The sequence below is a fragment of the Peromyscus eremicus genome, chromosome 1 (assembly GCF_949786415.1).
Source record: "Peromyscus eremicus chromosome 1, PerEre_H2_v1, whole genome shotgun sequence".
Classification (NCBI taxonomy): Eukaryota; Metazoa; Chordata; class Mammalia; order Rodentia; family Cricetidae; genus Peromyscus; species Peromyscus eremicus.
The window spans coordinates 167,534,192-167,545,021 of NC_081416.1; the positions used below are offsets into that span (position 1 = coordinate 167,534,192).

At 54.9% G+C, this 10,830-nt stretch overlaps 1 protein-coding gene across 1 annotated transcript; it reads left to right on the plus strand.

The window, feature by feature from the left end:
- Window positions 1-4,850: 4,850 nt before the first annotated feature.
- Erfl (ETS repressor factor like) lies at window positions 4,851-10,662 on the plus strand. The gene is made up of 5 exons (XM_059245452.1): window positions 4,851-4,917; window positions 8,432-8,666; window positions 8,897-9,092; window positions 9,209-9,326; window positions 9,931-10,662. The coding sequence occupies exons 1-5, from the start codon at window positions 4,851-4,853 to the stop codon at window positions 10,374-10,376; spliced, it is 1,062 nt and encodes a 353-aa protein (XP_059101435.1). The 3' UTR covers window positions 10,377-10,662.
- The last annotated feature ends 168 nt before the right edge of the window (window positions 10,663-10,830 follow it).

Sequence of the window (10,830 nt, forward strand, 5' to 3'; positions counted from 1 at the left end):
GGTATATGTAATGTATGTCATGTGCTATGTATGGTATATAGAAGGAGTATATAGTCTCGTCCATGGTGTAGTGTGTATATGGTGTATGGTATGTGTATAGCATGCATGTGGAGTACGTGCAATCTGCTGCTCATGGTGTGTGGTGTATGCATAGTATGTATATATATATTGTGTGTATGGTATGTTGCATGTGTGTAGTGTGTATATGGTGTGTGTGGTACATGGGTTGCGAAGTCTGGAGTGGTGGCACAGAGTCACTCCCTCCTAAGGGCCAGGCCAGAGCATTTGGTTGACGAGAGCAGGGGTGGGAATGGGGTGATGCTTGAGGTAAGGGTGGCAGGTACTGGTGTGACAGCCGCTTCCAGACCCCTTCTTTGCCAGAGCAGCCATAGGTAGCTTGCTGCCTGTGGTGGGACAGTCCCTGAGCATAGCTCTGTGTATACTAGACATGGCTAGAACATGTGCTGAGCACAGGCACCCGTGTTGTGTGTGACTACAGGGACCACAGCCCTATACTGGGTGGGACAGGGGGTGTACTGTTTATGTAGAAGGGTTCATCCTAGTCAGGGACTGGCAGCATGCCTGTGGTCTAGGGGTGTGTATGATCTAGGGGTGTCCATGACAGAGCAGCATCATTGTGCATCTCTACTGTGTACACAAATGTGTCCACACAGGCATGTGTGAAGAAGGGTGCATGCTCCAGGGTGTGTGTGCGTGTGTGTGTGTGTGTGTGTGTGTGTGTGTGTGTGTGTATGTGGGGGCAGTGGTGGGAGAGGGGTCTTGGGCCGCGTCTCTCTCCTCTTTAGACAGAGCCCCGGAGAAGATATGAAATTTAAAAAAAAAATCAATTTTCATTCCACTTGTGCAGATTGTGTTAAGAGGAGGTGGGGGTGGGGGGCCCTGGGTGAGGGATGAAGGGGCTGGGGGCGGTGTGAGGCCTGAGGCGGCTCCCGAGGCGGCCAGCGCAGCTTAGAGAAATCAAAACAACTGGTTAAACCCCAGCCCAGGGGGCTGGGGTGATGGGGTGAGCAGACAGAGGCAGAGAGGCCCAGAGGCCAAGAGGGACAGGGATGTACCCAGAGACAGAATCAAAGCTACAGAGAGATGGGAATGTCTCAAGATAGAAACACACAGGGATGAGCAACAAAAGACCCCCAGTGACAGACAGACAGACAACGAGGGGGAGGACATGACTGAAGACAGGATGAGGCAAGCATACGTTTTGAACACACACACACACACACACACACACACACACACACGCACACACACACACACACACACACACACAGGAATGCTGAAGAGATCCGTAGATGATGGACAGACAGGCCCATGGTGGCAGAGATAGTTGGATGCTGAGGTGCAGTTACTTCTAAATGGGCACCCCCACACAGCCAAGCTTAGCACTTAGGCCCCCACCCCTTTCTGGGGGTGGGGGCTGCCTGCAGGCTCCCCACCGTGTTGATCATTTTGGGGACTATGACTGTGGCTATGTGTCTGCGATGCGTGTGGCCACTCGAGTTTGCCATCTGGACGTGGCAGTCTATGTCAGGGGTGTTTTGTGTGTCTGTCTGCATGGCACCCAGTGTGCGTGTTTGATGGAGAGCCTCAGGTGCCTGTCCATGTGACTCCGTGTGCTGCTGTGTGTCGTCTGTGTGTCTGGGTGTGTCTCTGTTTCTCTATAACACTATGTGAGCGATGGTGTGCCTCTGAGTGAAGGTCTGTGTTTCTGTATTTCTGAGCACGGGTGAGTGACTATGTGCCCGTGTTAATATGCGTCAGTCTACTCAGATCGTGTGTCTGTTACTGTTGTACATGACAATGTTGCTGCCATGCGCAACTTCAATGATGTGTGTGGGTTGCGCTGTACCCGTTGCGTGTGACTGTGGGTGTGAATGTGAGTCCGTTGATCTAGACAATGTGTGTTTGTATGTGATGGTGGTATGGGGGACGTGGTGGTGTATGTGTGACTTTGTTGGCCTGTGTGATGTGAGCTGTGTTCTTGCAGTAGGTGTGGGTCTGTGTGATTGTGCTTGGCAAGGAGCAGAGGGAGGCAGCCTCTGCCTGCCCAGCCTCTCTCCAACAGGCTGCCTCACACGCGCACACATTCGGTGCCATGGCTGCGGGCGCTAGAGATGGGGGTGAGGGGGGGTGGAGGAAGCAAAATAAAATTAAAAATTAAAGCTTGCCCGGAGTCCCCATCCGCACTGTGCCGGCCGGTGGGGAGGGGCACATGATGCGGCTGCTCCCCCTCCTCAGCCACTGGGGCTGGGGCCGGCCGTCTGTCCATCTGTCCATCTGTCCAGTGGCTCCTCCGCCAAAGCTTCTGCCTGGCCCTATAGCCCCAGGCCGCAAGCCCTACTTCCTCCATGGGTCGATCAGCAATCAATGGGGCCAGGGGGGTGCCAGGGGCATGGTGAGATCAAAGGGGTCCCAAGAGAGGGACACTGGGACTGAAAGAGAGACAGAGACATGGAGATGGGGACTTTGCAAGAAACAGAGACTCAGGCAGCGAGGCAGAGATGTGGAGATCCAGAAATGGAGAAAGGAGCCATGTGGAGACTAAAGACCCAGAGACCCAGGGACAGACAGAGAGGTGGAGACCCGGAGAAATGCTAGTCATGGGTGGAGACAGGGACCCAGCTGGAGGGGCTAGGACCAGGTCCTGAGGGCGGGGAGGGGGGAGGGGGGGCGTGACACACACAGGACAGAGACCAAACACAGGAGAGATTGGGAAAAAGTGGCGGCAGAGACTGCAAGAAGGCAGAGATGTGTGTGAGAGACGACGGGGGGAGCGTGGGAGCAGGGCCCGGAGCGCCGATCCCACGGCTCCTCGTTATAACGTGTCCGGAGGAGGCGGCGGGGAGTTGAAAGCGTTGGGAAGAGAAATCAAAACCAACACGGAAATGAGAGGGGCCAATGGGGGGTGGGGGTGGGGGAGGGAGGAGGGGGGACCCAGAGACGCAGCGAGAGCAGGAGGGGGAGTTAGATGGGGGGTGAGTGTGGGGAGAGAGATAGGGAGATGGTGGAGACACACGGGAGAGAGACGGGATGGGCGGGGCTGAGAGGAAGGGAGCAGAGAGGAGGAGGCAGAGGTAGACAGATGAGGAGAGAGGAGATGGGGGAAACAGAGAGACGTGGGGAGATGGATAAAGTGGGGGGTAGAGAAGGAAATAGGGATAGGGGAGCAGGAGACAGCCGTGGAGGGGGCAGGGACAGAGAAATGGGAGAAGAGAGTTGAGAGATTCAGGAAGACACTCCAGGTGGAGGGAAGAGAAGAGGTGGTGGGAAGAGAGGCCAAGTGCAGGGAGAGGATGAAACGAAGAGGGAGAGAAAGAGATAAAGAAGGGTTCCCAGAGAGATGGAGTATGGGAGGGATGGCCATTGGCAGGGGAGACCCCAGGAGGCCAAGGAAGGGTTGGAGGAGGTGTAGGGAAGACGGGATGCTGGGAGAGAGGACAGAAGTATCCAAGGGGTGAGGTGGGGTTTATGGCTATATGGTATGGGAGAGGTGTGTGGACGTCTGTAGAACTGCGGGTGTGAGAAGACCTAGTGGGTGGGGTGTCTGAGGGAATACAGCGCTAGGTCTGAAGGGTGGGTGTGGCATGTGGGTTCTCTGAGTGCAGGCAGGGTGGCTAAAGGAGGTCTCTTCTGAGGGTGTCTGCCGTGAGTGTGAGGGGGGCAGATGGCTAAAGGTGAAGGTGTCTGAAGGGCAGTGCTCACAGAGGAGGGCAGTGCTAAGAAGGGGTGAGGGATCTGCGGAACAGGTTTCTGAGGGAGTGGGGATTTGAGGGGCCTTTCAGGGAGGAGGAAGGTCCAAGGGGAAAGAATGTTCTAAGGGGGAGGCGATGCCAGAGGAAGCGGTATCCAGTTGAGGAAGGGGCATCTAAGTGAGGATGCCAATCGGAGGGGAAGGGTATCTATCTGAGGGGGAATGCCAATCTGAGTGGACAGGTGTCTGAGGGGGGAGACTCTCTGCAGGGAGGGAGTATCTGAGAGGGGAGGCTGGCTGGTCTTAGAAGGAATGGCTGGAGAATCTTCTTTGAGCAGCAGGTTTGAGGCAGGCGTCCATGGGTTCCGTTGATCAGTCCGCAGGCTTGGGTGGCTCTACTTTGGGAGGAAAGGAAAGAACTGGTCTGAGGGGAAGGGGGTGGGGTGGGGGGTGGGGGGTGGGGGTGGTGCAGCTCCTAGAAGGTTGCCTGAGCAGGGGAAGGCCATTCTTAGGGGAAAGGATGGATGGAGCACCTTTGGTGAGCGGCAGGGGTCTGTGGGCTCAGACGACAGACTAGGGGTGTGGGGGGTAGTGTCTACCTGGGGAAGAAAGGCAGGAGCTGGGCCTGCTCCTCCCAGCCTGGCTAGCAGTCCCCAGCTCTGCCATCTCTGAGCTGGCCACTGCTGCAGTGTGAGCCACAGAGGGAGCTGCCGGGGGTCAGCCAGGTGGGGGCGAGTTTGTGTTTCCGAGCAAGCGATAAATCTGAAGTAGCTGGAAAGAGCCACACACAGAGGGAGATAGGAGGACCCAAAGACCCAGGGACCAACCCCCTACTCCCCCAGAGGTCAGGCGGGAGACAGGACAGCAAGAGATGGGGTGTGGGGCATCAGGGTGGGTGGAGGGTGTTGAGAATCTGCGAGTGAAGAGTGAATCGCTGGACCAGAGAGAGGGGGGATGTGGGAAAGTGGCTCTAGTTAGGGACACCCGGGCTGCCGGAAGGGAGGGAGTTGGGACTGAGGGCAGTTGGGTGGGTGACATCAGACTGAGAGCCTGGGAGAGGGGGAGCCCCGCAGCACCCCACTGGCTGACTGCTTCTCTCCTGCTGTCCTGTCCGGGCTTCTGCAGGGCTCACTCCGCCATGGATTGTAGCTGCGTCTCAGACCTTCTCTTCGCCCCGCCTGCCCTGCCGGCTCTCTGGACCCCTGGTAACTGTCCTGTCCATTCCCACAGCCCTTCCCCTTCCCAGGGGCTGCACCCCCTTCCCCACTTTCCCTCTTCCCCATCTGTCTTGTGTACCTGTGAACCTGTCTGTCTGGGTCTCCATCAGTCCCCGGAATATAAACCCTTTCATGAGAAACTTGACCAGAAACTTCACGGCCCTCTCTCCCTGCCACCTGCTTGTTGGGACACAAGGGTTGAGGGTCTTTTGGAGGATGGGTGAGGTGTCGAGAGGGATGAGAACTGAGGGGGGCCGAGATCTGAGGTTTCTCTGCCATGTACACCTAAGCCTGCACCTCCCCAGGACCTGCTACGCTGAACTAGAGCTCTAGGCTAGGCACAAGGGGAGGGGCACAGTCTAAAGAGAGAATGCGAGGAGGTGAGTGTGGTGCTCAGGCCAAGGGAAGAGGACCTGCTTGGGCATGCAGGGGTCACTAATAGGAGCGAGTCTTTGACACCATCCGTTCCCGTTCCGTTCGGCTGGCTGCCTGGAGTTTCATTGTCGAGTGTTCGCATGCATCACATTTAAGTGTTCCTGAAGGGGTCAGAGAGGGCAAGCGTCTGTAGGAGGCTGTCTTTGTGTGAACTTGTGCCTGCTTCACAGACTGGACCACGGAGGCCACAGGAGCAACTCTGGACTCTACATTTCAGGGTCGTGCATGTAAACATTCGGCGTCTGCCAGCTTGTGTGCTGTGCCTCTGCCTTGGTGGGGAAAGGAGACTGTACTTGTCTCTGGTAGTCCGTGACATTCTCAGAAGGTATCTGAGGTATATTTTGGAGTGTGTGGGTAGATGGCCCTGGGCCTGTATATCGAGATCTAGGCTTGGTGTTTGGACTATGTTTTCCGTGTGCCTCCCGCTGCTAGGTTCTGGGGGTTGTCCATGTCAGCCTGCCGTAGCAGGCCCTCTCTCTCTCCATTGGATTCCTTCTTGGTTTTTGGTTGTGCAAACATGTTTGTGATACAACGGCTTTCCCAAGGAAGTGTGCTATGAGTATGGCTAGGCCAGTGTCCACCTAGACTGACTGCTCATGGCACCTGAGGTGAGATCGGCCCAGATTAAAATCCATCTTCCATTGGGTCGAGAACCACCTATCCTTCGGCAGGTAGGGCATCACCTGCTCACTTACATACCGGAGGGTAGCCTGGGTGGGACTCTGCTCCTCCTTGCCTCCTGCCCTTGAAACCAGAGAGGGCAAGGAACTTCCCCCTGGATGCACAGCAATGGGTACAGGGACCCAGGTCTCCCAGCTCAAAACAGTCCCTCCCATATCCCACTTTATGATGGCTTCCCTAGCCTTCTCCCGTTCCTCTTGCATTGCTCTCAGCTTGTTAGAGACCAGATTTAACCCCTATGTTCATGCTGGGCATGCCAATCTCTGGGCAGGTAGGAGACGGAGGATGATATAGGAGTTGGTGTGGACACTGGGACCCAGAGCTTTCTAGATTGGGAAGACCGGGGGTGGGCAAGATCTCTGCTCCTGGCTTCTAGGTGGAGAGTGGAGCCAGATACTCCTCCCAGGGTGAAGTAATGCCAAATGGGCCACAGGTGTGTTGACATTCACATGCCTGAGTGTGGTCATGGGAAGGGAAGTTGTTCAGTTGTTTTTGTTACCCTGCATGTGTCCACCTGTCTATCTGGGGACTTTAGCATCATTGCTTCATTGTCTCTATCACATCAGGTGTTAGCTGGGCTGTTGGGCCCATGCGTCTCTTTGTCACACACTTGTCAGTGGGTCCCGACAGAGGCCTTTAGCGTATAATTGTGCGTGTTGCAATGGATGTGCAATGCTGGGGTTTGGGGCTCCATATATCTTAGGCAGCTTGTATCTCGTGTTTGCTTCAGTGGCTCCAAGCAGGAGTGTGGCACTTGGGTGTGGTTGTGTCCCGTGGGATAAGATTGCAAGTGGCTGTGTGATATACTGTCCACATGGGCACCTATAGGTCTGTGCCCGCATGTTGACACACAACCTCACATTGGAAAGCTTGAAGAGAGAAGTGTGGACGTGGGAGGGGACGCACTAAAGGGAACTGCACAGATGCATACAGGCTAAGTGTGCACCAGGGTGATGCCAACGGGGCCTCAGGGAATGGGCCGATGGCAAGAGCTATCAGGACAGGGGAAGTATCAAAGCCCTTCTGACAGGGTAGCAGGGTTAAGGGTTAAGGGGTGCCACTCCCCCCGAGGCAGCCATGGATGCAGGAAATGTGTCCCTCTCAATTCCATTCTCCCCTTCCTTGGCTGAGCCCGGGATGATTGCACCAAGGCACGCGATGGGAGCACAAGCCTAGGGGCTCTTTCCAGAGGTTTAGGTAACTTAGGAGCAGACTCAAGCAGGGTAGGTCTGAAGAGTGACACAAAGATCCCTAAAGATGCTCCTCTTTTTTTTGGGAAAGGTCTTGAAATTAAAGACCTAATTTAATCTCGATCATTTGAGGTGATACCTACCTTCATCTGATTAGTGGCTGTGCACACCATGAAGCCCAGCACTCGAGAGGTAGAATCAGTTGGATTTTCGGAGTTTGAGGCCAGCCAGGGCTACACAATGAGTCCAGGGCTACACAGATAAATCCTTTCTCAAAAACACCAAATAAATAAATAAATAAATAAATAAATAAATAGATAAATAAATAAAAATAAAGCAAAGTATAAGATCCAGCTTTAGCCGGGCGGTGGTGGCGCACGCCTTTAATCCCAGCACTTGGGAGGCAGAGCCAGGCGGATCTCTGTGAGTTCGAGGCCAGCCTGGGCTACCAAGTGAGTCCCAGGAAAGGCACAAAACTACACAGAGTAACCCTGTCTCGAAAAACAAACAAACAAACAAAAAAAAAAAAAAAAAAAAAAAGATCCAGCTTTAATCTTGATCATACCTTCTGGTGGCAGCGTGCATATATAAAGGACACCGGAGGAGGAAGCTATCGGTTTTCCCTGCTTGCCCTAGCTCTGACTACCAAGTTCATCACTTTACCAGCGTTAGAGCAACTTCCTTAGAATTGTGGTGTATACTGAAGACCAGCTGAGATACACAGCCTCATGAACTGAACAACTACTGAATTCTTCAAAGTTCTAATGGTAGCAGCCATTGATGGACTATCTAAACCACAGTTTGTGAGACATTCTAATAAATCCACTTTCTTCCTACATAGAGAGATTCATTCTATTAGTCCTTTTCAGGTAGAGAACCTTGAATAATGCAGTTGTTTTTTCTTTCACCTGCCCACTGATGAAGATGTGCTGACTAACCATAGTGCTCATAAACACATTCTTCCTAGCTCAATTATTCTCTAGAGTATTAAACTATCCATGATATCCATTATAAACTATAAACTATCCATTCATTTGTCAACAGTTTGCTCTGAATTTCTGGAATAAAACTCCTAAAGAAAAAAAAAAAAAAAGATGTTCCTTAGAGACTGAATGTCTCAGGCTGTGGACTCCAGGGAGACCCAGAACCCCATCTTGGCTTCCTAACCCTAAAGCCTCCCTGTCTCCCGTCCCTAGGGTTTGCCTTCCCAGATTGGGCCTACAAGCCGGAGTCCTCCCCTGGTTCGAGGCAGATCCAGCTGTGGCACTTTATCCTGGAGCTGTTGCAGAAGGAGGAGTACCAGGGCGTCATTGCCTGGCAGGGAGACTATGGGGAATTTGTCATCAAGGACCCTGATGAGGTGGCCCGCCTCTGGGGCATTCGCAAGTGCAAGCCCCACATGAATTATGACAAGCTGAGCCGGGCCCTGCGGTGAGGAGGGGCTGTGGGCCAGGCTCCCATCATGCTCTCTTCTCCCTTCACTGTCCCTTCTGGTCCCCCTAAAAGGTGGGGGTGCTCCCTCCGTATCCTAGGACTGAATCCCATTGGATCCCAGTACTTGTGAGTGGAAGTTGGGTGGGGGGTGGCGACAAGAACTTGAGCCCAGCTGCTGCCTCACCCCTCCCTTGCCCCTCCCCAGTACCCCATCCTCTCTCCCACAGTTACTACTACAACAAGCGCATTCTCCACAAGACCAAAGGGAAGCGGTTCACCTACAAATTCAACTTCAGCAAAGTTGTGCTTGTCAATTACCCACTGCTGGATATGGCTGCTGCCGCCGCTGGCTCCCCACTCTTGTTGACCCCTGGTCCTTTTGGGGGGGCGCCTGGGCCAGATGCTCCACCCTTGACTCCTGAGGTGAGTTTGGATACTGGTGTCTTAGGGCTGGAAGTGGGGTGTCTAGTGTCCCCTACATTATGATCCTCTCCACAAAGCGGGCTAAGCAGTACTGCCTCCCCTACTTCCCTCTCCAGACCCTGCAGAACCTGTTCTCTACACCACGCCTAGGAGAGCCCGGGGGTCGGACACCCCTATTCGCCCCAGAGACGGATAAACTACGCTTGGACAGCCCCTTCCCATTCTTGGGTTCTGGTAAGGGCCTGGGGGTTGGGGGGATCTGCTCATGTGGAAAGAGAGGACCGCAGGGGGATGCCCAGGCTGGGGTGTCTGTGGAGTCTCTCGGTGGGTACACGTGTTTAAAAGCCAGGGTGTGGGGTGAGAATGTAGCTCAGCCAGAGTGCTTGCACAAAGCCTCAGGTTATCAACACTGAAGTAGCTGGGTGTGGTGCACACACCCGCAATCCCAGCACAAGGGGCACAGGAGCTGCAAGATCAAGGTCAGTGTGAAGCTGGACTACAGGGGACCCAGCCTTCAGGAGGCTGAGGCAGGTAGATTATGAGTTGGAGGCCAACTAGGCTTATATAATTGGAACATCTCAGAAAACAAATCCAGGCAGAAACGATGCTGCTGAGTGGCTTATGGGGTGGGGGTGTATGTGGCTACTTGGCAGGGAGGGTTTTGGGGGAGGCAGGTTAAAGGAATAAAGAGAAAAATGGGGGAGGTGAAGTAGAGGAGAGGTGGAGTAAACAGGGGAGGGGAGGAAGAGCACGTAAGACCACGTACACCACTGCGCAGGCAGGCTCCCAATGGCTAGTGGGCCAGCCTGACTTGCTCCCTATGTCCCTCCCCCACCAGGTGCCACCGGCTACTCCAAGCCTCCCGGCCTGTTGGGTCCTTACGGCCGCGCCTTCCCTGAGTACCCCTGGAACTTTAACCCATACCTCACGGGCCCCTTCCCCAAGTTGCCCCCCTCTCTCTACCCACCTCATTTCTACCCTAACCCTTTGGGTTCCTTGGGCCACTTGCCCTCTGCAGGAGCAGGGGGAGGTCCCCTGGCTGCACCCCTGCTTGCTGCGACGGGGGAGGGCCTGGGCCCTGAGCGCCCCTCCGGGCTGGCAGTGGCCCCTCGTCTGGCCCTGCCCGGGGCTGGAGGTCCAGAGGCCACCCTGGGTGGGAAGGAGGACAGCGACTCTGAGCTGGAGATCACCGACGTCAGTGGCTGCAGCTCGGACAGTGACGGCGACGAGGGTTTACCTGTGTCCCCCAAGACCAAGTCAGGCAAAGGGGGGAACGGCAGCTGAGCGGGCGGAGGGTGGGTGCCGCTGGTGACCAGGGCCAGCCCACTACACCCCCCTGGCCATCTCCTCCAAACCCTGAGTGGAGGTCACACCTTCTCCAGAGTGGGAAGGGATAGGATGGCCTCCAGTCTCTCCCCAGGTTCCAATTTCAAGGGGATAACCACCTGGCCCCACTCTCAAAGTGCAATATGGCGCCCAGCCTACCCTGACCTCCTATGTGCTGTGACCTGCGTGTTTGTGTGGCGGTGTCCCCAATCCAATGCTGGCCCCCTCTCTTGAAATCCTCCTACACAGGCCCCCTTGGGGACAGGGAGCTCAGAGCAATAACCCCGCCCCCAGCCCCCACCCAGGAGGGGCCTCCTCCCCACTGACTCCCCTTGAAATCCCACAGCCTCTTCCAGAGTTTACTACAAAAATAAAAGAACAAGAGTGTGAGATGTGGGCTACCTGGCATTTT